At 34.2% G+C, this 27,148-nt stretch overlaps 1 protein-coding gene across 3 annotated transcripts in view; it reads right to left on the reverse strand.

Annotated features, from left to right (window-relative positions):
* LOC136035685 (reelin-like) overlaps nt 1–27,148 on the reverse strand; it is a 538,294-nt gene that overhangs the window by 240,715 nt on the left and 270,431 nt on the right. For all 3 annotated transcript variants that reach the window (XM_065717615.1, XM_065717614.1, XM_065717616.1), the window contains exons 32-34: nt 14,502–14,649; nt 9,350–9,581; nt 1,974–2,106 (exon numbers count right to left, since the gene is read on the reverse strand). In XM_065717615.1, coding sequence (XP_065573687.1) covers nt 1,974–2,106; nt 9,350–9,581; nt 14,502–14,649 — 513 coding nt within the window. The remainder of the gene's footprint in view (nt 1–1,973; nt 2,107–9,349; nt 9,582–14,501; nt 14,650–27,148) is intronic.

Below are 27,148 nucleotides of genomic sequence, written 5' to 3' on the forward strand. Positions count from 1 at the left end.
TCAGAAATTCCTTGCATGATATTAGAGTTAAGGTAAAAATTGGGTACACACTATCTTTACCTTTTTCATCTCTCTCTCTCTCTCTCTCTCTCTCTCTCTCTCTCTCTCTCTCTCTCTCTCTCTCTCTCTCTGCTATCTCGCTATTTTACTCTCTCAGTATCAATCTCTCCCCCCTCTTTTTTGTCTTCCTTACTGTCATTGAGTTTCTCTTATAAACCTCTTACTCGATATACGTCACAACCTATTTTTGCTGTTCTAGTAGTACTAAAATACTGAGGAACTAAAAACTAACAATTCTTTTAACATTTGAACTGATACCAAGTAACATCGCCATTCTAAGAATAATGGGGAAAAGGTCAATTTACAGCATCAGTCCCTCTACCGTAAGGAGCATGTTGAAAAGTTCAGTAATTAGGTTTTAAGAGACGTAATACCCCCACCCCCCAGACCTCAGGGCAAGGGTTTTAAGTTATACAATTTGTTCGTTGTTTAAATATAGCATGTGTTATTTAGAAAATATATCCATGTATCCCTTCTACTTTCCCAAAATACAAAGGGCATTAAGATGAGTCTCTGAGGGAATGCTGAGAGGAGTGTTGAACTAAATTATAATATGTTATGTGTGTAAGGTTTGTCAAAAGGAAGTAACCCAGGAATGACTTAGTATATTAATTTGGAATTTTTAGAAAATGATAAGGGAGATGTAACGGGATCTTGTCCCAGTAATGGGTTAAATTGTGTGGTGACACGGAATACCATCGTGGAAGGATCCTCTATAGAAAGACAACTGCGACAGGGAATAAGATCCAGATCTATGAACAACGGCCACTGCAAAGGGCGCCCTGACATTTTAGGGGTACTTGCAAGACTAGAAACCTTGTCGTCTACCGTCTACCGTGGATGAAATTATGTTTTCAAAGTTTTAGCTCAAATGTAGTTTTGTTATATGATAAGGTGATTCAAATAATTATTAGGCGTTTTGAATGACTGAATGTGCTGTCCAAAAACCCAAAATTTGACCGAAAAAGTTGTAAAAATGAGATTATATAAATTACGGACCCTTCAAAAATGTTAAGTTTTGGATATAGCTTACAAAACTACAATAAGAAGACCTATTAAATAATTCAAACTTAATTTTCAATATCCAAAAACACTATTTTGCAAAAAGAAAACTTTAAGATTTATTTATTATATTCCAAACGATAAGTCGCTGACTTTAAGCGTTAAGAAAAATTTATAAATTACATATGATATTCAAAAGTCCTGTAGAAAGTAGCCGTAACGGAAAAAAGGAACTTTAATCATTCTTCTAGTATTATCGCCGCTTGATATACTATTCTCTTTTTTCTCCTATTGTTGAATCATGAAAGAAGCTGAAATAAAATAAATACACTTGAACTTTATGGTACACTAGAACCGCGAACTTAATTTTAGTTATAGCTAATTTTAGTTATGACTAATTATAAAGCAACTAAATGAATTAATTCAATCTAAATAATGAATTACATTTGTTAAGTGGAAATATTTTCGACAAACAAATAAACGTTCAAATGAGGACAAGTCCATTTATTTAGATAGTGGAAACAGGGATAAAAGTTTAGATATTTTGATCACATATACAGTGACCGTCATCAGTAGAAATATTAAAGTATTAAAATAAATAGCTTTTGGATTATTCGCAAAATAATGAACTTCCAGGGTATTCACTAGGCTTTTTTAGAGTTGAACTCTCTCCAGACTTTTTCTTGTCATTGAACTCTCTCTGAAAAAAAATCTAGTGAATGACCCTCAAGTTTATTATTTTGAAATGTGTTAGTTTCAATTTTAATACTTTAATAATTCTTACTGATGGCGGTCACTGAGTATGTGATCAAAATATCCAGACTTTTGTATCTGTTTTCACTGTCAAAATAAATGGATTTCGCCCCATTTATAGCTTATTTATTCGTCAAATGGAAATTAAAGCAACAAACCTATGAAATGCCATCCACTTATATTACTTTGACAAATTTTTGAATACTTTGCACCAGAAATACTGAAAAAGCTGTCATTTCTATCGTCAAAATTAAGCCACGGGACTAATTCTGGCTCTGCTTGAACAAAAATCTGAAATAGGATGTTTAAGATTACTAAAATTAAATAAAACTAGTTCGATCGGTGAATAAGAAAACACATATAAATTACAAACTCTAGAAATAAAAGGATCATTTTTTCTAGATTAGGTACAGTTAAAAAGTATTCAATGATTTTTAAATTTATAATGATCAAAATTAGTTTATAAAAGATGTAAGGCTTACAACTAACAAAAACGATAAGAAAGAAGAAATTAAGCCTAAAACAAATGAAAATGATACTAAAGAATTAAACCATACCTAAAATAAACAGAAACAAAAATATTTACCGCTACACCACAGTCTAGGTACAGATATACAGTCATGTTTGTTCCTCTATTGAATAGTTTAGGGACACTTGGTCCAACTGTTCAAGATTTCTCCTTCGCTCCTCCTTCGCGTCTGTGCAATAACGAATTATTAGCAATGGCTGGTATTTATTCGGTGGGAATGTAGGTGACCTATGTAGTTCGCTCCCGCTGACCACGGTGGTGCCACGATGTGTCCCATTTTTGAAACAAACATGCATGACGATATATATACCTAGGCTGTACGTTTCACCTTAACATCATACCCCTGAGAAAATTGTCAACAACCATATAATAGGTCGTTACCAGATAGAGGAGCAGAAGGAAAATGTAGGCCAAAAATGTAGGAAATGATGAAATGTAGGAAATGTTTTTTTAAGGAAAATGATTTCCAAAAGGAAAAATACTACTACTACTACTAATAACTCACTGCAGCACCAAGCCGCCTGAGGCCAACACAGCTACGCACGCTCCTCCTCCAACCTAATCTATTTAAAGCCTCCCTCTTTACACCCTCCCAGGAAGTTCCCATTTCCTTTAAATCCTTATTTATGACATCCTCCCAACCCAGACAAGGACGACCTGCTTTCCGTGTAGCCCCAGACGGTTGGCCAAAAAGGACAATCTTCGGTAATCTGTCATCCTTCATCCGTAGAACGTGGCCTAGCCATCTCAACCTTTCTTTCATTATAGCCCCAGAAAGCGGGATTGAACCACACTTTTCGTACAACCTACTGTTTGAAATACGGTCAGTCAGCCGGGTACCCAGAACAATCCGTAGGCAATTTCTCTGGAAAACATCTAGTAAATTTTCATCTGCTTTTCTGAGTGTCCATGCTTCAGAGCCATATTTGACCACTGTCATCACTGTAGCTTCCAATATTCTAATCTTGGTTTGTAGGCTTATCTTTCTATTCTTCCAAACTTTTTTTAACTGTGAAAAAACACCCTGAGCTTTAGCTATTCTACTTTTAACATCTTCACTGCTCCCACCATCTTTACTAATAATACTACCAAGGTAACTGAAGCTCCCAACCTGATCAATCTTTTCGTTACCTAAGGTCACCTGTTCATCTTCACTTATTCCTAACCTTAGTGACTTAGTCTTCTTAACATTAATTTTCAAGCCTATTTTAGCACCCTGAACTCGTAAAACCTCTAAAAATTCATTCATTTTGCTCACACTTTCATCTAATATGCTTAAATCATCAGCATAATCTAAGTCCAGGAGCGTTCTTCCTCCCCATTTGATTCCATGGTCTCCAATTGCCTTTCCTGTGCTCCTTAAGACGAAGTCCATCAAAATGATCCATATAAAGGGGGATAGAACACAACCCTGCTTAACTCCTGATTTAATACAAAACCAGTTGCTAACCTCATTTCCTACCTTAACCGCAGCAGTATTATTCTCGTACATAGCGCAAATCACTTTAATGTATTTTTCTGGTATACCATATAACGATAAGACCTTTGTTAACGCTGTTCTATCAACAGAATCAAAAGCTTGCTCATAATCGATAAAACTAAGGACCAAAGGTGTTTGACAACGAAGGGACTTCTCAATTATTAACCTAAGAGTGAAAACATGGTCGACACATCCTCTACCTTTTCTAAAACCGCATTGTTCTTCCCTTAAAACTTTGTCTACCGCATGTCTCAGTCTAAAAAGTATCATATTACTCAGTAATTTGCTACCTACAGAGACCAGACTAATGCCTCAATAATTCCGACATTCACTCTTGTCACCTTTCTTATACAGTGGTTTAATTAAGGTTTTCCTAAAATCATTGGGTACTTCCCCTTTTTCAAAAATCATGTTCATAATCTTCAGTAGCTTATTCCTAACCTCAGAGCCACCATATTTAAGGAACTCATTAATCATACTATCAGCACCTGGGGCCTTATTATTTTTTAATCCTTCTAGTACTGTCGCTAATTCTTCCTCACTAAACAAATCTTCCTTCACATCCAAGGTATCACAAACTTTTTCATTTTCATCTATATCTTTTCCTGCAACTGTATCTCGGTTTAGCACATTCTCAAAATGTTCCACCCATCTTTCTTTAACTTTTTCCTTATCACTAATTGTGACCCCATTTCTATCTTTAACTGGGACTAGTCCGGATCGGCAACTCCCTTTCAATTTATTAACATGCCAGTATAATATTTTACTATTATGCCGTCTAGCCGCATCTTCCAGATCCTCAGCAATTTTATCCATCGCCTCCATTTCACATCTCCTTAGTTCATATTTTAATGCTTTCTCCACTTTCTTTACATTCCTTTTGTTTTCATACGACCTATCGCTCAGATAATTCTTATACAAACCCCTTCTACTCTCTATTAAACCTAAAGCTTTTTCACTAATATTCCTAGTTGCTGTCTTAGCACTCTTCCCTAGGACACCATCAGCAACTTCACAAATTGTTTTTCTGAAATTATTCCATCCATCTTCCACATTGTCAAATTTTAAACCCTCAAGTTTAGTACTCAACTGTTCCTGGAATTTTTTTCTCAAATTTTCATCCTGAAGTCTACCAACATCATAACTTTCCGGGAGGGAGTTACTCTTCCGAAATTTCAGCTTTAAATTAACCTTAGACACTACTAGATGGTGATCTTTACTTTTAACATCAATAACGGCACTCCTATACACCCTAGTATCTTGTATTGATCCTGCTAGTCTTCTGTTTACAATAACATAATCAATAAGGTTTGCTGTCTTACCATCACGTGAATACCATGTCAACTTATGGGCCATTTTGTGACCAAACACCGTATTGGTTATAACTAGGTTGTTATACCTACAAAATTGCAAAAGCCTATAGCCATTACTGTTTTCTTTTCCTACACCAAAATTACCTAGGCTAGGATACCATCTATCCCTATTTCTACCAACCTGGGCATTAAAATCTCCTAGCAAAAACACCATATTTCTACCTGGTACCCTGTCTATTTGCTCCTGTAACTGTAAGTAAAATTCATCTGAGTCACTAGTATCTCCATCAGTTGGTTCAATGGGGGCATATACTACTATAACTGATACCCTAAACTTTTTAGTCATAAAATGAGCAATTAGTATTCTATTATTAATACCTTCCCAGCCTAAACAAGACTTAGCAGCTTCCTTATTCATCATGAGCCCTACTCCCTGTCTATGTACCCCATCCTTCCTTCCTGAGTAAACAAATTCTATGTCACCTAATTTCATGCTTCCTACCCCTGGGATATGAGTTTCTGAAACTCCTAATAAATCCAGTTCAAACCGTCTGAATTCGTCAGTCAAAATGTCGATGCGATAGTCATTTTTTTAGAAAGAATCAAAGTTAAAAACAGTACCCTGACGACCTGTTCCCTGTTGACAGCTTAAAAAAGGGGTTTTTCCTAATTGAAGTGAAGTGTGAATATGTCAGAAATGACATTAAATGTGACAGAAACAATATAGGCACGGTGCTTCCACCACTTCATCTGATATTTTCATGCTCTTACCCTTCCAGCTACATTATTATGTTTTGTTTTATCTATAATATTTAACTTTTTATGGTGTTTGTATCTACTCCTTATTGGCTCTGAAAAGGTGTCAAACGCAAAATGCATTTTGAAGCCAACAGGCAGTCGTCTCACTCTTTAAACTTAGTGTTTATTTCAGACTAAAGTCTATATTTAACAATTATAAAGTCAGTAATTTGAACTTATATCACAGCTATGCTTAATGTTCAAACTTTAAATTTAACATCCACGGACTTTTGGGATTCCTTCTTACGAGGTGAATTTTGGAACAGGATAGTTAAAAATAAAAATATAGACAAACAAACAAAGTGAAAGTAAATGTTTGACAAAGGACGTTAGATTTCAACCAAATTGAATATTTATGAAATTCGAAGTTCATGCTAAATAATTATCCTAAAATGCTATATCTCTTTCGGTATTTTTTTAATTTCCAGTCAAACTCTTTAATTTCCGAAAATTTTGAACTTTTTTTCGTAATTTCCACAGTTTAAATGGAAAGATAGCTCAGCTAGAGATTTAAAGATGTTATGCTAATCTTTAAATATAGCTCAAACGATTCTTTTTCACTTTTCATGATTCTGTGTACTTTAATTTGAGTTTTCTTAAGCAAATCCTTTCAATGGCATGTCTAAGGTTTTATCTGGAATTAAGGAGTAAAGCCCTATGATTATTAAATTCTAATATTACGATTTCAATAGAAAAAGATGTGCAGAAAAAGACAAAATTCAATTTTGATTTCTAAAAGAAGTCAAATCTATCGATATACGAGGCCGGTCTTTTTTTGCATACCCTCCTCCATGTATCTGATTTTGTCTTCAGCCTAAGACGAGTTTCTTTTTCAAAATTTATGATAGCATAGAAATAGCAGTTCAGGTAGCGGTAAATCCTTTTATTATACGATAAAAAATACAATGATACGAAATCTGGATTTTTTTTTATCACATACATAGAGACCATCATTAGCAGATAGACTAAATAAATACAATTTAAACCAACGATCATTATAGAGAAGAAAAAGAATTATATTTATTTAGGGCTCTTACTTTTTTCAGCGCAGTTACGGAAGCAACTTTCCACGGTTTCCCAGTTTCCAGTTCATTAGCTTTAGGCTATTTGCAGTGTCAGGTGGGCAGAGGTCAAAGGAACTGGGGGGAATTATATTTACTTTGTCTAACCGTAATAAATTATTATAAATTAAATTTCAGCTAAACTCACCCGCATCTCTATTTAAAGCTGGGCTCTTGAATAAAATTTTCTTAATTTCAATCATATCTCTGAAAATTCGCTTTAAACCCCAGTCCTTAGAAATCAAAGAGACATTCTCGAATATAAGAAAATAGTCCATAAAATTAAAAAGGTTTTTGCAAAAAAATGTCTTTGAGGACGACAACCCCCCTCACAGCCTTTGGGGCAACAGTTGTAAGTTATGACCCGATGGCATATAAGGTTTTTTATAGAAAGTGTTGTCGTAGAAACTTCAAAAAGTTCTCAATGGATTGGTAATCAAAAGTTCTAGTGCCCTTTCTAAGATTCAGAGTGATCTGAGCGTGGATTTCCCTCCCCACAGCCATTATTTCCCCAAAAAATCCGATTAAAATTCTGTTAGAACCACCTTGTTCAATGTAGTTGAAAGATCGGAAAATCGTGTATTTGAGGATAGCAGCATACCCCCCCCCCATTTCCCAGGGCAAGGGTTTTAAGTTGTGCACTTGGGGCATATAAGGTTTTTTATTGACAGCGTTGTCGTAGAACTTCAAAGAAGCTTATTCGATTGAAAATTGAGAGGACTAGTGTCAAGCCTCCATTCATGCTGGAGATCCCAGGGACTTCGTGCTGTCTGTTTCTAAGCTGGCTTAAGCGCTTCGGTTTAGACTCGAGAAGAAATGTTGATCCCCGTTCTGCACATGCATCCAGGATCATTGCTTTTACTCGAGGCCAAAATAATTTCAATGATTTAAAGAATATGAAAACTGAAACTTTGAATGTTACGACGTTAAAAAATGACTGTCGTATCGACATTTTGACTGACGAATTCAGACGGTTCGAACTGGACTTATTAGGAGTTTCAGAAACTTCTATCCCAGGGGTAGGAAGCATGAGATTAGGTGATGTAGAATTTGTTTACTCAGGCAGGAAGGATGGGGTGCATAGATAGGGAGTAGAACTCATGATGAATAAGGAAGCTGCCAAGTCTTGTTTAGGCTGGGAAGGTATATATAATAGAATAATAATTGCTCATTTTGTGACTAAAACCTTCAAAGTATGAGTTTTAGTAGTATATGCCCTGCTGAACCGACTGACAGAGATACTAGTGACTCAGATGAATTTTATTTACAGCTAGAGGTGCAAATAGATAGGGTCCCAGGAAAAAACAAGGTGTTTTTACTAGGAAATTTTAACGCCCAGATCTTTAAAAATAGGGATAGATGGTATTCCTAGTCTAGGTAAATTTGGTTTAGGAAAAGAAAACAGTAATGGCTACATACTTTTGTAATTTTGTAGGTATAACAATCTAGTAATAACCAATGCGGTGATTGGTCATAAAATGGCCCATAATTTTACATGATATTCACGTGATGGTATGACAGCAAACCTTATTGTTTTTTTTATACTAAACCAAAGACTGGTAGGATCAACACAAGATACTAGGGTATATAGCTCTGCTGTTCTTGATATTAAAAGTAAAGATCAAGATCTAGTGGTGTCCAGGGATAGTTTAAAGCTGCAATTCTGGAAGGCGAACTACCTGCCGAGAAGTTATGTTGTTGGTAAACTCCAGGATGAGAATTTGAGAGAAACTTTCCAGAAACAGTTGAACACTAAACTTGAGAGTTTAAAATTTGTCAAAATGATGGAATAATTCTCACAATTTGTATAATTTGAATAATTGAATAACTTGTTCGAATAATTGACAATATGTTGGAATAATTTTAGAAAAACAATTTGTGAAGTTGCTGATGGTGTCTTTGGGAAGCAAATGAAGACTGCAGCTAGTAATATTAGTGAAATAGCTTTATCTTTAATAGAGCGGAGAACAGGTTTGAAAAAGAAGTATCTGAGTGATAGATCATATGAAAACAAAAGGAACGTAAATTAAGTGGAGTAAGTATTAAAATATGAAGTAAGGAGGTGTGAAGCTGACGCTAGGGATAAAATTTCCGACGATCTGGAAGATGCAGCCAGACGGCATAATAGTAAAATATTTTACTGGTATATTAATTTTTTAAGAGAAAGTAGTCAATCCGGACTTGTTTCACTTAACGTTAGGAGTGGGGTCAGTGAAAAGGAAAGAGTTAGAATTTCAAAGATTTGTTCCGCAAAGAGAAATTTTAGAACAAAGAAAAGAACAAAAGTATCTGTGTCACAAGATAACTTTTGCAAATGATGCCTGTGTTTGGCTTAATTCAACTAGTCTATTACCTCGTCTAGTGCCCAGGATCCAGTAACACCCAACTGAACCCATCTGAGAAGGACATTATTTCTCTTTGCAGGAAGAGGAACATCTATTATCACCCTCTCAAAATATAGTTGACTGCTTTCAACTATTTTGAGTGTGTTCCATTTAACACCACCATTCACAGAATATTGCACAGCAACTCGAGGAATAGAATCCGAATGACTGCATTTAGCATTGACCATAAATTGCAAGAACCTGAAAAACATATTATAAGTAAAATTATTCTTCTTTTCTCATTATGTTTATTTATTTCATCATATTATGTATTTCAATAATTTTATTTTACTTGTTAATCACGAAGCATAAATGTTACTTAATGGTCTTGGAAAAGGATTTGAGCATTTGGAGTAGTGACTTTAGAGCAATTTTAGCGGAGGTATCTTTTCACTCCGAATGCTTAGAGGCTTTTGCCACAAATAATAAAGAACTGTAAATCATGAGCGACTCGACTCAACAATGACTAAACTCTAAAGAACAAAATTTTGATACCAATAGATACACCAGAGGAACCAGCTTATTATGATGGTTAAATAAAAAAAGTTTTTTTAACTGAAAGTAAGGAGCGACATTAAAACTTAAAACAAACAGAAATTACCCCGTATATGAAAGGGGCTGCTCCCTCTTCAACGCCTTGCTCTTTGCACTAAAGTTTGACTCTTTCTCTCAACTCTACTTTTTAAAACAGTAAGAACTTTAGCGTAAAGAGCAGGGCGTTGAAGAAGGAGCAGCCCCTTTCATATACTGGGTAATTTCTGTTCGTTTTAAGTTTTAATGTCGCTCCTTACTTTCAGTTAAAAAACTTGTTTTTTTTATTTAATTTCCGAACGTTTTTTAGTTAATCCATGTTTTGATTTTGGCTCTCCGCAGATGAATAATTAAAGCGAAATTTCCATATTTATTTATTTGGCTAAATGGCTTTCCCATAGTTTTGATCGAATGATTTTGCAAAAAAAGGAGGGGAAGGAGGCCCAGTTGCTCTCCAATTTTTTTGGTACTTAAAAAGGCAACTAGAACTTTTAGTTTTTTACGAACGTTTTCGTTAGTAAAAGATACACGTAAATTACCAATTAGCTTACGTAACAAACTTCTATGTTCGTATGTTTTTATTACGTATATGAGAAGGTTCGCCCACTCGTCAATACCTCGTCAATAACTCTTTGAATTAAAGCTTAAATTTTGTCCCCTGAATCACAAAGGCCGTAGAATAAATAGTTGAAATTACTAAAAATCTTTTAGCGTAAAGAGTGAGGTATTAGGAGGAGGTGAACCCCTTACTTGCGTAATATTTTCTGTTCGTTTTAAGTTTTAATGCTACTCCATACTTCAGTTGAAAAAAAACTTTTTCATATTTATTTTCTCATTGTTTTTTAAAGAATGCTAGAAAATGCTGCGCCCCCTTTATGGAAATCTTCTTCCCCCATGACAAATTCCTCCATGGAAAATTTCCCCCACATAGCCCCCTCTTCTCAACCCTCCCCCCTCCCAACCAAAAAATTCCCCTGAAAACGTGTCTACATTTCCCAATAGCCATTAATATATGCAAACACTGGTCAAAATTTGCAACTTGCAACCCCTCCCACGGGGACTGTGGGGGAGTAAGTCGTCCCCAAAGACATAGTTCTAAGGTTTTTAGACTATGCTGAATAAAATGGCTATCTCAGAATTTTTATCCGACTACTTTGGAAAAAAAGCGTCGGAGGGGGCCTAGGTGCCCTCCGATTTTTTTGGTCACTTAAAAAGGGCACTAGAACTTCTAATTTCCGTTCGAATGAGCCCTTTCTCAAAATTCTAGGACCACTGGGTCGATACGATCACCCCTGGGAAAAAGAAAAAAAAAAACAAAAAAACAAACAAATATACAGCATCCGTGATTTGTCTTCTGGCAAAAAATACAAAATTCCACGTTTTTGTAGATAGTATCTTGGAACTTGTACAATAGGTTTCTCTGATACGCTGAATCTGATGGTGTGATTTTCATTAAGATTCTATGACTTTTAGGGGGTGTTTCACCCTATTTTCTGAAATAGGGTAGATTTTCTCAGGCTCGTAAATTTTGATGGGTAAGACTAAACTCGATTAAACTTATATATTTAAAATCAGCATTAAAATATGATTATTTTGATGTAACTATTGGTATTAAAATTCTGTTTTTTAGAGTTTTGGTTACTATTGAGCCGGGTCGCTCCTTACTACAGTTCGTTACCACGAACTGTTTGATTCCAAATATATAAGATATATCAAAAAGTTACGATCCTGAGGAAAATTAAATAAAAAAAACTAGTTTTCTTTAACTGAAACTAAGAAGCGAAATTAAAAATTAAAACGAACAGAAATTACTCCGTATATGAAATGGGTTGTCCCCTCCGCAATCCCTCGCTCTTTGAGTGAAATTTTGTACTTTTTTTGCCAGAATAAAGGTCCCAGATTCGTGTTTTCTTTCCAGGAGTGACCGTGTCAAAATAATGGTGCTAGAAGATTGGGGTAGGGTGCATTTGAACGGGAATTTAAAATTCTGGTGTGATTTTTTAGTGACCAAAAGAGATTGAAGGGCAGCAAGCTCCCTCATATGCCCCCTTTTTTTCTAGGCTGTCCAACCAAAGTTTTGAGATAGTCATTTTGTTCAGCATACTTAAGATATCCAACAATATGTATTTAGGGGTAACATCACCTCCCTTCTCCCTTCAAGCACTATTTTCCCCAAATACATCTAATCAAAATTTATAGACAGCCAGTTTATTCAAAATAGTCCAACGATGAGATAACAAAAGCTTCGGGGCAAGAACAACCCGTCAGAGCCCAGGAGGAAGGGTTGTAAATTATATCCCGGGGATATATAAGCTTTTAAGGAAGGGTTGGTCGTTTAAAATTTGGAGGGTGCTCATTCGATTAAAAATTGAAAGTTCTAGTTCTCTTTTTGAGATTTAAAAAGAACCAAAGGGCAACTAGCCTCTCCCTTGCTTTTCCCCCAAATAAATCAAATCTAATTTTTGAGATGGCCATTTTGTTCAAAGTAGATCAAAAATTATACAAGAAAAACTCGTAGGTTGACACAAACCTCCAGATCCCGGAGGCAGGTGTTTGAAGCTATGCCCCAGGGGTATATAAGGTTTGTTTGGAAAGGGTGGTATAAACTGCGGAGGGGGGTTATTTCATTACAAATTGAAAGTTCTAGTTCCATTTTTACAGTTAAAAGGGATCGAATTGTAACTAGCCTCTCCTCCTTGCCCTTCCCCCAAATAAATGTGGTCGAGATTTTTAGATAACTATTTTGTTCAGATAATCCAAGTATCAAATAACAATGCTTTTTGGGTTGACACAGCCCCACAAAGCCTGAGGCCAAAGGTTGCAAGTTATTCCCCGGGAACATATAACATTTAATGGAATGGATTGGTCACACAAACTTTAGAGGAGGCTCTTTTGATTAGTAATTGAAGTTTTATACCCACATTTTAAGAGCAGAAAGTGGTCAGAGGGTCACAAGTGGTCAGAAAATCGTTCAAATGTCACATAATTATAGTCCCAGATTTAAAATCCCCCCTTCCAGTCTTCAGAGAGAAGGTTATAAATAATGCTAGTTGCCCACCGTTAACATACAGAGTTTTCAATGAAAGCACGGTCATATATACTTTTGAGGAGGCTCATTCAATTGAAAATTGAAATTTCTTTCGTCCTTTTTCCGAGTCAAAAGTGATCAGAAGGTAGCCAGCCCCCTCCTCCCCCTGTGCACTTTTTTCCCAAAATGTATCTAGCTAAAGTTTTAAATAGCTATTTTGTTGATATTAGTCCAAAATTCAAATAACTATGACTTAGAGGTTGAAAAATTCCCCACAGTTCCCAGGTAAAGTTTATAACTTTTGTAAGTTACTCATTGGTAATATGTAAGGTTTTTGTGGAAGGAGTGGCCGTGTTAACTTTGGAGAGGGCTCATTCAAATCGAAATTAAAACTTCTAATTTCTTTTTTAAGATTCTAAAGTGATCAAAGGTAAAGACCCCTCCCCCATCCTTATTTCCCAAAGATATCCGGTCAAAACTTTGAGACACCCATTTTTTTCAAAATAGTCCAAAGGCCAAATAACTATGCTTCCGGGGTTAAATCCCCTTCCAAGTTCCCAGGGCTCTGAGCTATGCAAGTTGCTTATTGTTACTCTGATACTATGTTTACTTTGATACTTTGTTTACTTTGATAACTTCTTTATTTTGATACTTTGTTACTTTGATGCTAGTTTTCATTCTTCAATAAAACTTTGATGTTGATTAAAAAAATTAACTCTGAAATAGAGAATTTTTAAGAACTAGAACCTTTAGCAGTCCTAAACGAACAAAAACTAATTTAAAAAAAAAATTACTTCAATAGTTAATTTCAAAGAGCAATCATTATGACAAGGAGGGAGTCAAATCAATTTATTGTCCCTGCATGGTTAGGGGAAAATCCTATCAGGACACGTACAACCATAATAAAAAATATTGGGCAAGCACGGTTTTATTTATCTGCCATGGAAACAAGGAAATTAACTCTGAAATAGAGAATTTTTAAGAACTAGAACCTTTAGCAGTCCTAAACGAACAAAAACTAATTTTAAAAAAAATTACTTCAATAGTTAATTTCAAAGAGCAATCATTATGACAAGGAGGGAGTCAAATCAATTTATTGTCCCTGCATGGTTAGGGGAAAATCCTATCAGGACACGTACAACCATAATAAAAAAATATTGGGCAAGCACGGTTGCATTTATCTGCCATGGAAACAAGGAATACTCTAAAAAATAAGCTTTCTCTAAAGCTTTGATATAAAGCAAGGTTTCCTTATATCCTTGATACAAAGTAAGGTTTACCTTTTAATTTCAAAGAAAACGTTGCAGGACTATAGGTCTTCTAATTTGTGTCCCAGGAACTTAAATTTGCCCTACTGCTGTAATCAATTTAACCTCCAGCTGTAACCTCAAAATTGCTGAAAACTTGGTGGTGTCAACCAAAAAAAAAAAAAAAAAAAAAAAAAAAAAAAAAAAAAAAAAAAATATATAATAGGTCGCAGATAAGTAGCATATCAGCATGACAATTCTGATGAAAAGGTAGGATGTCAGTACCAGAAACATTACCCTGGTTTAAATACTTGCCTTGCATAAGTTAAATTTAGAGGATTGGTAGTAATGAACCTCGCAGTGTTCCCACTGAAGTACAAACTACTTCCTGAATTATAACTGCAGAGATCAGTAATTGAAGCACCAGCTAGATCATTGAATATTGTTCGGTTGACTTCTAAATCTAAAAATAAATTTTATTTTAAAATTGCATTCACATTAATCTTTTCGTAAAACTGGACCCTTTCCTAATAAAGTTTACTTTAATTCCAGAGCTAGCTAGAGCCAAAGCTGAGGCTAAATTTCACTAAGCTTTTCCGATTTCATATAGGTAGTCAAAAGTTTTGGGATTTTTTGCTAATCACGGGTATTGGTGAGTAACTCCCCTTCGGTGTTAGGTTTTTGCTTTCAATTCTTACAATTTTTACTTATATTATAATTTTGGCTTTTATTGGATTTGTATTGGTTTATTTTCATGTTGACTCTGAGTTATTTTGGTTTTCTTTGTCTTTCCCCAATTTTTGGCGTTGTCCTGGAATATTTTTTTTGTTCGCGTTGGACAACAAAGGCAGTTGACCTCCCCAAATATTCGGTATTTTCTGCAGAATTTTCGTTGGCCTTAAAATTCCTTTTTGATAGTTTTTTTTCTTTTTTTTAATTCTATGAAAACTATAGATGGACTAGTAAAAGCTCCCTGGAATTTAGAGAGTGATCTTTCAATAGAGGTAGCTTGCAGACCGTAAATCATCGGCATATTTATCCTACGGATAAACTTCAATATTTTGAGACCTAAAACTCACAAATACTCTTCCATTTAAATTTCAACATTTTCGAAACAACTTCATATTTTCTTCTTTTTTAATGATAATTTGAAGGAGTAATGCTGGTAAGACCAGAAGAGGGCAGCGCATTACACTCAACGCAGGAATACTCACCATAGGGAAACACCACAAACATTTGAACCTATCTGAAGAAAAGATTAGAAGTCCAAATTTAATTGTATTAAACCAAGAAAGGACAGGATATAATAAATAAAAGATAAAATCAAATAGGTGAGAAATCACCTATTTAATCATAAAACAAAAATAAATTTAATCATAAAAAATCAGCTCAAGCTAACCGAAAATTTATAAAACACCATCTTCTATTGAAGAGAGTCGATATGGCGAAATTGAATCATCTCGAATCAATACGGAGATTCATAAGCGGAAAACTCAGTGACGGTCAGCTCAATAAAACCAAATACACATGAAAACTCATCATGAAAACTTCAAGAAAAACATCACATCAAAACATCATGAAAACATCTGAAAACTCATCATGACAAAATTAATGCCTCTTGAAGCAATGCGAGAAAACAAACAACAGGAAACTCAGAAATGGATAACTCAACAGACACATCTGAAAACACCATATACTGAAAAATTATTACACCAAAATATCTTAACCTAGTAAAAACTGAACCTAGTAAAAAACTCAAACCCCCAAATCAACATACCAGAACCTATTAAAGAAAACTATAAACGGCAAAATTTGCGTGAATAAAAGTTTGAAAGACGATATTACATGAATAAAACTGAAAAGTATGAAAACTTACAGACAAAAACTAAAAAAGATGATATTACGCAAAAAAGCCGAAAATGGTGAAAACTTTGGTGAAGAAATTTAAAATGACTAATAATTTTACCATTCACTAAAGTTCAGCTGTTTGAATTTTACCATTCACTAATGTTTTGAAAATTTTGAAAACTTTGTCAAAAATATAGAAAAATTTGTATCACGTGAACAAAAAGTGAAAAAAACAAAAACAAAGATGAATAAAAAATGAAAGTGAAAATTAATAACTTTTTTTCTCCTAAGAAATAAGAAGACTGGACACATCGATTGACCTTCTAAAGCTAAAAAAATATATTTTCTCGTAAATTCTTTGAAAATGTCCTTGAAATAAATTAATTTTGGTCAGCTTAGAGTGGTGCGTCACTGGAATTTCTTTTTGCCCTTGATCCCTGCTAATGCTGGGTTTGGGATATCTCCCCTCTAAATTTTATTAATAGTGGCATCAAAAACATAATCATTGTGCTCAGGTTCTGTTATCTGATTCATTTTGAAAATGAGCAATAAGGGGATTCCTCATTTCCCTTTGGTATAATTTTCATTTGACATTCCATGGAATTTAACTATTACTGAGAATATATGTGTTGAATGTTCACTGAGATATTTAGAACTGAATTTTAGTTTTAGTCTTCTCAAAACTTTATAATGAAAAAAGAAATCACCAATGCAACAGCACAAACACATAAAAAAAAATAAAAAAAAGACAGAAGGTGAAAAGGAAGACTGTTTTCCTACATCAGTAATTAATATAGATCAGTACTTGAATGAGGCCTTAACCCTACTCATCCATACAATCACATAGGTCAAACACCATAGCCATACACAATCAACCATAAAGAATAATCCATGGACAGGCAGTCGTGTCGTAATTAAGAATCATTAAAAATCAGAGGCAACAACTCAACACAAGGGCTCATCAGGAGAATAAACACTTGCCTATGTCTCAAGGCTGCGCGAAGAGGCCTAATTTTGTAATCTCATAGCGTCCCCAAGTGATTAGAGTAGTAGCAAAGAATTTATACATGTCCCGAGGATCTTGGGAAGACAAGATGTTAGTAATGATCAGAATACCATTTGAAATAGAAAGGTAGAAATCTATGCGAGAATGTAGGTGATTCTAGGGAAGTGTTCAGAGTTGTGGGTATCTTACCTATGGATAGTTTTGGACCCGTTTTCCCGACCCTATCATAGGAAAGGACTGTACAAAAAAGTCTGGTTACATTCCGGTTTCTTGGAGTACAGTGAGAGAAATTTTTAGATGCGTAGGACAAATTTCCCTTTCGATATTCTTGGTCTTCTCAGTCTTCCTCCACCATCCTTTAATCTCGTTTGATATTAGTTGCACAGAAAATAAAAAATTGCGAAAAGTTTGAAAGAAAAACTTAAAACGGGGAATCCTTTAGGAAAAAACACAGTAATGGTGAAGAATTTACCCTTCTAACATCAATGCATCTTTAAATCTTGGGAAAAAATCAAACGTGCTATCGAACAGAAAAGCCTTTCTTGTTTTCCGCTTTTAATGTTTCCAGGTTCACTTCCAAACTGAAATTTCTTTCTTGTTTTTCCGTCTCTAATTTTTTGTTTCCGTGCTCTTTTCTGAAAAAAAATCCCTTATTTTTTGTTTTCTGATTTCTGTTTCAGGGTTCACTTCCAAACAGAAATCCCTTTTTTTCATTTTCGGATATCTGTGGCTCACTTTTGAACAAAAACTCCTTTCTTGTTTTACGGCTTCGAGTTCTAATTTCAGGTTCAGCTGAGATTATACATCCCTAGTCAAACTCTTCTAATTTTACACTTTTACACTTTTAATTTTTTGCGGACGACAAGGAGACGAAGAAGCAATCCGGGGAAACTTAGGAGCTCAAAGGACTGACTTCGTTCCTTGACACAAAAGATCAAAAACCAAGTATACTTCTGAAGGAAAAGATCTAGAGACGTCACCCAGGATGGACCAAACTATCTTGAAGCCATTACTAGAAGTGTTACAGCATTCAGTGACTAAGTCAGCAAAAACCTTGGTGAAAACTAGCAGAAAGCTCAATGGCAGAGCAAGATCTGAGCGAAGAAAACCAGCTCTTCGACATTACATCACCTGAAAAGAAGATACAAAAATACCAGGGACTTGTTCATGCCAGCATTAGGACTCTCGATGATTCAGGAGCAACGACCACCTACATGGTCCAACTGAGATAAGATGTTGACGTGGAGCCCTACTTAGAAGGTTTTACACGAAGCGCAACTGCCTGCAATTTACTTCAAGCCAAGTGGGTTGCCAGGCTAGTAGCAAATGTATCCTGGAATGCTCTACAGGCTTAGGCAGCCCTATCAACTGCAAAAGCTAGTAACTCGACGAGGTCAGAACAACGATTCTTAAGAAGTTTCATGTCAATAGTGAAACTTTTATCATGGTATTTTGACACTCTAGCTCAGGTGAGCTCAAGTGAATCGTATACGGAATACAGGGACTACCTGATTACCCAGCCAAAAATACGTCTGTTTCGAGAAGGCGGAGGAACAAAGGTCTGCAGAACCTAACCTGGCCATCCATTAAGATGATTTTATAGAAAATAATTGTACTTGAATAGTTCATCATAACTGCCAGCCCGGACCTTAGTTCTTTCTTAGGTCATAATGGTATAACAACACTGAAAGAATGCACCACAAAGGATAGTGACTGGGACAAGTCTCAGGGCCCGTTGAAGAAGAAGGTAACTCAAACAAATGGCATCTTACCAAACCTCTTTACACTCCTGTTCAGGAAGCTAAATCACACAAGTCCTCACCATAATATTGCTATTACCATCCTAACTCAATGTCACATGCAACAGAGGAATGCAGGAGAGAAGAACTGCGAACCAAAGAGCCAAGAAATGATTGGGCATTTGCAACTAATCTAGTGGAGAAGATATCAACCCTGAGCCCTAGATTTATCGTCAAGACTCGGTGCAATGGGCAAATGCTACCCTTAACGATAGCCTCAAAATGTGAATTTACCATAGTAAACCCAAAAAGGGTCAAAGAGTTTGATCTGTCCCTAGCAAAACTTTCAAGTACGTTATGGTGGAGGGCTGCAAAACAGAATGCACCATCAGAATTTTGATGATACAGCTCATGGATCGAACCGGAAGAATCCTCAAAGAGCTGATTGATACAGAGATCCAACCCATGTTACCCAGACATTCTGCTTGGAAGGAATTTTCTGAGATTAGAAGAGAACATTTTTCCCAATTACCGTCCAAGATCCACCCGAAGTGGAAACAAAAGAAGCCTTTGCGAAGAGAAGATCTTAAGCCAGATCATCAAGGATTAATAGCGATCCTAGCTTAGAGCCTGAGGTCAATAAAGTGCCAAGTCTAGTTCTGCGCGACTCTTAGTCCCGTGACATGTCATCTATGACAGAACTACAAGATGTTTTAAACTCCCGGCAAAAGAACTTTAAGACAGAGGTCACTACCCTCCCTCATTTGTATGCCATAGATGAGTCTGACCATAACAGCGATGGACTAAATTTCAGGCACAGTAACCCAAGATGGATATCCTGGTTCTATTCAGGAATTAGATAATAACGTAACAACCTGCTGTGGATATGAGACAACCAGATCTGCAACACTTTTTCAGGTCCGAGCAAACGATCGATTGTTCACGATTGAATTTTTTCGGGAAGAAAGCATTGGAAGTCTTCGATGCCTCTTTTCCATAGCAGTTTTTATTCCAAGACGGTACTTATTAAAAACTTTATACTGATCATATTAGTAAAAAAAAAACAAGCAGCTTATTGTTCCCAGTGAACAGAGATCACAGAATATCAAGATAGGTCATGGCAACATAATTAGTGGTTGTTTAGGCAAGGCTCAGACCACTGACAACATTCTAAGTAGTTCCTGGTGGCCCAGAATGGACATTGGTATTTACATGAAGTTATGTACAGCTTGTCACAAAGAGAGTACCGCTAGGCACAAACGCAAGGAAAAGGTACGTCTTTTGCGTCGTCGCAACATAACTTAGCCATTCCTTGAATCACCATAGGCATAGTAGGACCCATACCTAAGAGCTCCATAGGTCATCGGTGGCTACTCGTTATTACTCAGTACCGATCTAGATATCCTAAGGCAATACCAATAACTTCAACAAAATCACCCGTTATTGCAGAGGACGTTTCCAAGTTCATTTCACAGTCTGGAATTCCCAACGAATTCCTGACAAATCGAGAAATTCAGTTCCTGTCTTTTGTTTCAAATCAATATGGTTGTACAAGGCAAAGATAAGATATTTACTTCAGAAAAAAAAATCTATCACAAGCCCACAAAGAGCCAAATTCGGACTTCAGAGTCGACAAATCATATGGTTAACAATTCAAATCAAATATATATATCATGAAAAGAGAAATCACTAATGCAACAGCACAAACACACAAAAAAAAAGAAAAAAAAGAGAGAGAGAGACAGAAGGAGAAAAGGAAGACTGTTTTCCTAAATTAGTGATTAATATAGACAAGCACTTGAATGAGGCCATAACCCTACTCATCCATACAATCACATAGGTCAAACAGCATAGCCACACACAATCAACCATAAAGAATAATCCATGGACAGGCTGTAATGTCGTCAATAAGTATAAGTCGTCATTTACCAAACAATAGAAAAAATAATATAGACAAATAATTCAGAGGCAACACCCAACATAAGGGCTCATCAGGAGAATACACTGGCCTATATAGGGTTTCGCCACTCTAAATTCTCTACCCAGCACAGTGTTGTGGCTACCACAGAATATCCATGGCATCCCCGCGTCAGGTATCATCCCCAAAATACATGCCTATGAAAGAAAAAAAAAACAGCAAATGTAAAACAACCAAGTAAAACCAAAACAAGCTTATCCTGTTAATATATCCCTCCCTTTAGCAACAATAGGTAAACTAAATATTATAAATTTTACCAAATCACAAATATTAACACATTGCAAAAAACATGAATAAACTAAACAATTATAGAATTCAACTTTACCATGTGGCTAATTTTTAAGAAAATCCACTCAATTAGAAACACAATTCAAAATAAATGGCGCTGCGACAACATTTCTCGAACCTCCAAAATTAGTTGAAAATTTCTTTAAGTATTTCTAGATAATTCTTTTGATATTTATTTAAAAGTTCGTTATAATGAAAACTAAATTTTTTAAATTGCCAAGTTAATTTATTTGCAGAAAAACCTCGTGATATCAATTTTTGGCTTAAGATTTTACATCGATTTTTAAAATCAATATAATTACTACAAATCCTTGCATAACGAAGTAACTGTGAGAAAAACGCTGAATATGTGATATTTGAGTGTATATTACTTTCAGGGAATGGGAAACTAATCACTTCAAAATCAAAATCATCCGTTTTATTATACATTTTAAAACTTAATTTATTATTATCACAAATATTAATATTAAAATCTAAGAAATGATCTTCATGACCAGCGCCATGACTAGGCTCAAGAATAAGCTCTGATGGATATATATTTTTAGAAATTTCAATGAAATCCTTACAATTTAAGACCAAAATATCATCTAAATATCTTTTATTATTTGACAAAGCATGTTTTAAATTAATTGGATTATTCTTATCCATCATATATTTATATTCTAGTTGACTTAAAAACAAGTTAGCTATAAATGGGCTGGCATTCCCCCCCATGGGAATTCCCACAATTTGCTTGTACAAATCACCCCCAAATCTTATATAAGTATTGTATAAAACAAATTCTAATAACTCAAAAATCATATCCAAGCTGTAACATCTCAAGTTAACTGTAGTATTAAAGCAATTTTCCATATAGCTTTTTTATTATAAATGTCTATTTTTAAGAACCTTTTACTAGATAAGAGGAAAGATTTCTTAATAACAGTTTTTAAATTATCAAACACTACATTAAGTGATAAATTAGTATACATTGTCGCAAAATCGAAAGACTCAATTCTTTTAGCTGAAACCATTGTTAAAGAATCTATCACCTGCAGTGAATTATTAACACTCCAATATGGATTAAAATTCGAAAATTTTTTAATACCAGAACAATAGGTTTTAAGTTTATTTACAATTTCCTTTAAAATTAAAGAGAGGTCAGTAGCAGCAATGCGGGTTGGACATATAGCTGCTCCAGCAATAAACCGTGGTTTAGGGGGATTCTTATGAAATTTTACAGTCCAATATAGGAAAGGGAACTTTTTATCATTGTCATTTATTTTAATATTAAAATTTTTAAAAAGTATTTCTTCAGTCTTTTCAATTAAATTCTCATCCTCTGTATTTACCTTTTCGTAAACATTAGTTGTGCATAACTCCCTTTTTAAGATATCACAATACAGCTTCTGACAAATTATGGCAAAATCATTATTAGCTTTATCCACTGGCACAATTACAAATTCATTCTTTTGATTAGCAATTGCTTGTTTAATCTTCGCTTTATAAAATAATGATTTAGTGTTACTATTTTTTAAGTTAGAATATATTTTATTTCTTATTCTACTAATAATTAAATTCTTCCAACTTTGAAAACTCTCTTTATTTTTATTCTCTTTCTTAGACCACTTATCAATACATAAATCAAAATCATTTTCCAAGCCATCAAGAACACTCGATGGTTTCAGATGATGAGAAAGACGGAAATTAGCCCCTTTATTCATTATAATTTGAAGATTATCTTGCTTTATTATTGACAAGTCCGCTGTTATAACATGTTTGTAAGTAGGATTTACAAATGGGCCAAGTTGCTTACAATTACAAACCGGTTTCCAATTTATATCACTATCTAGTCTTTTTAGTATTAAATTATAATTGAAAATAATTTGCCCAATAGTTTTTGAAAATTTATAAGTTAAAACTGGACTATCATTATAATTCAAATTACTAGGAAGGGCCTGTTTCACATGCCGCTGATTTAAAATTTCTGGTAAATTAATATCTTCAATCTGCTTACAAGTAAAATTAATAGGTAAATATAATCTGTTATCCTTATTACTAATCTTATCGAACTTTTTCTTTTTTGAAATAAATTTCGTTTTAGTTAGAATGCAAATTGTATCACATATTACTTTAAAATTATAATCAAGAGCTGTATTATTCTTAACAATCCAGAAAAGTTTGATTAAGTTCCTCTTGAATAAATTATTTAGACATTTTATTACAGAAATCATACCCCTAGATTCAAGTAGCTGGCATAGATCTATAGAAAGCATATGTACATCTAATTCATTTTTTCTATTATTTTTCCTATGTCCTCTCGATCGTTTTTTACGTTTAGTAGGACAAGTAAAAGAAGGATGGTCCATAAAACCATCAATACATTTAACAACAACATGAGACATGTCACCATATTTTGCTACACGATCATTTAGCCCAAAAGGATAAGCTGTACCAAGAGTATGGATCCAGAAATCCTCCTGTTTACGTAGTCTATTATTCTTCTCTTCTTTATTTAAATTTTGTAATTCTAAATTTTCTAAAATTGTGACAGTTATATCTGATATGGAACATTTACCATTATTACAATGTTGAACTAGATAGTTATTAGTTTTTTCATTATTAACTGTTGTCTTATGTCCAATAAATCTTTTATATATATTATTAGTTGTTTCCCCCACATATTGTAGGCAGCATTTATTACATTCTAATAGGTAAATTACATTGGTTGTTCTACAATTCACATTACCACGCAACTTGCATGCAAAATTTTTATTATACAATGTACTCTTAACAGAAGTCCGTGGGACAAAATGATCTTGGCAAAGAAAACAACGACTTTTACACTTACTAACTTTCAAAAAATCGTTCCGAGTTCCGAGGCTAATATTTGTGTTTTGTTGCATAGAAAGTTATTGAAAATAAATCCAAAACAAACCAACATCCAAATCAAAATCCAACAATCAAATTCCAAAAAACATGCCAAGGTCAATAGGTCAATAAATACATAAACAAAAAAATGGAAGAACATGAAATTTGCATAAGTTGCATCTCACCAATAATTAACAATATCAGGTTAAAAACCTGGAACAGGGTAAAGGTCTGTCGGGGAGAAAACTAAAAAAATTTCCTCCACCAGCACTGGATCCAACCTGGAATAATATCATGAAAAGAGAAATCACTAATGCAACAGCACAAACACACAAAAAAAAGAGAGAGACAGAAGGAGAAAAGGAAGACTGTTTTCCTAAATTAGTGATTAATATAGACAAGCACTTGAATGAGGCCTTAACCCTACTCATCCATACAATCACATAGGTCAAACAGCATCGCCACACACAATCAACCATAAAGAATAATCCATGGACAGGCAGTAATGTCGTCAATAAGTATAAGTCGTCATTTACCAAACAATAGAAAAAATAATACAGACAAATAATTCAGAGGCAACACCCAACATAAGGGCTCATCAGGAGAATACACTGGCCTATATAGGGTTTCGCCACTCTAAATTCTCTACCCAACACAGTGTTGTGGCTACCACAGATTATCCATGGCATCCCCGCGTCAGGTATCACCCCCAAAATACATGCCTATGAAAGAAAAAAAAAACAGCAAATTTAAAACAACCAAGTAAAACCAAAACAAGCTTATCCTGTTAATATATCCCTCCATTTAGCAACAATAGGTAAACTAAATATTATAAATTTTACCAAATCACAAATATTAACACATTGCAAAAAACCTGAATAAACTAAACAATTATAGAATTCATCTTTACCATGTGGCTAATTTTTAAGAAAATCCGCTCAATTAGAAACACAATTCAAAATAAATGGCGCTGCGACAACATTTCTCGAACCTCCGAAATTAGTTGAAAATTTCTTTAAGTATTTCTAGATAATTCTTTTGATATTTATTTAAAAGTTCGTTATAATGAAAACTAAATTTTTTAAATTGCCAAGTTAATTTATTTGCAGAAAAACCTCGTGATATCAATTTTTGGCTTAAGATTTTACATCTATTTGTAAAATCAATATAATTACTAAAAATCCTTGCATAACGAAGTAACTGTGAGAAAAACGCTGAATATGTGATATTTGAGTGTATATTACTTTCAGGGAATGGGAAACTAATCACTTCAAAATCAAAATCATCCGTTTTATTATACATTTTAAAACTTAATTTATTATTATCACAAATATTAATATTTAAATCTAAGAAATGATCTTCATGACCAGCGCCATGACTAGGCTCAAGAATAAGCTCTGATGGATATATATTTATAGAAATATCAATGAAATCCTTACAATTTAAGACCAAAATATCATCTAAATATATATATATATATATATATATATATATATATATATATATATATATATATATATATATATATATATATATATATATATATATATATATATATATATATATATATATATATATATATATATATATATATATATATATATATATATATATATATATATATATATATATATATATATATATATATATATATATATATATATATATATATATATATATATATATATATATATATATATATATATATATATATATATATATATATATATATATATATATATATATATATATATATATATATATATATATATATATATATATATATATATATATATATATATATATATATATATATATATATATATATATATATATATATATATATATATATATGTTGAAATTGAACACTAAAAAGTGTCAATAATTTAATTGCATAAAGTCTTTAAAAGATTTAATCAGATAAAAACTGGCTGAAAAAAAGGGGGAGACAAAAATAAGTGAATAAACCCCAAAAAATAGAACGAAATATCAAATATTTAGAAAATTAAAAGATAGACTATAAAATCAGAGAGGGGGAGAAGCAAATAAGTGGAAGAGCCTGTGCAGAACCATCCGCCAATAAAAAACAGAGAGAAAAGAGAAAGATTAGTGGCATATATTATTCATTTTTCTCTGATGAAGAGAACAAAAGTTTTTTCAGATCTAGAAGTAACGCAGTGAACGGGAAACAAAATAAGGATGGGCTCATAAAGAACTTGAGGCGGCTGTAATCTGGATGAGGAGTGACGTTTGGGGAAAATACTTGCCGTCCGAGGGTTGGTTATTGCATTTCTTGCAACACGGAGGCACAACGGAACCCTCCTTCGCTCAAAGGTTTCTAAACTAGCTCTGTTTAGAAGCAGAGAGTATGGCACCCTCCCTTCTTTCAAAATTGTTCAAAAGGCTCGTTTTTGGATTGATATAATTTTTTCCCGATTTTTCGCAAGAGATACCAGGGTGCAAAACTGGACAAGCATATTCGAGACACGGGCTGACAAAAGACGTGTAAAGCCTTAAAAAGTGTGAAGGAGGACGCTAAATTTGCTTAGGAGCTTAAGGGGGACGATAGACACATTTACTCTATGGGTGATGTCTTTAACGTGGATATGCCACTTTAAATTCCAAGAAGTTGCTACGACAAATAATTTAAATGAGGACACATAAATTTGATGAGAGATAGTATTAAGAAAACAGGTCGAGGATGAAATCGTCATTATCATGGATTTAGAAGGGTCTATGTCATGTCTATGTCCAAGGCCTCGCCTCGAATTTCACTGAGGATACTCCTAGGGTCGCTTATTATATTTTTGAAGCAAGTTTCAACAACTGTTGGTCATCAACAAATTTCCATCGGTCAGGAAATTCTTTCGCAAGGTTTTTAACCATGACGATGGGACCTAAGAGAGTACCTTGGGGTATACCATTGTCGACAGGGAGAGGATTTGAATAATGATTGTAGTATTTCACAGCCTGCGGTCTATTTGTTACGAAAGAGGTAACCAATTTCACCAATAAGCGATCAATATTGAACTCGTTAACAACTTTCTCAATTAAAATATTGTGGCTAACAAGGTCAAATGCTTTCTTTAGGTCAATGGGAATTAAATTTAGCCAGGAATTAGGCTTTTCGAGGATTTTCCCGATGTGGTCAATAAGAGAAACGAGGTAGTAGGAATTAGAAGTAGATTTTAGGTTCCTGAATCGCCTCAAGTCAGTGAGAGGTAGGATTTTTTCGTTTAGCCAATCAGCAAGG

This window comes from Artemia franciscana, chromosome 14, assembly GCF_032884065.1.
Source record: "Artemia franciscana chromosome 14, ASM3288406v1, whole genome shotgun sequence".
Lineage (NCBI taxonomy): Eukaryota > Metazoa > Arthropoda > Branchiopoda > Anostraca > Artemiidae > Artemia > Artemia franciscana.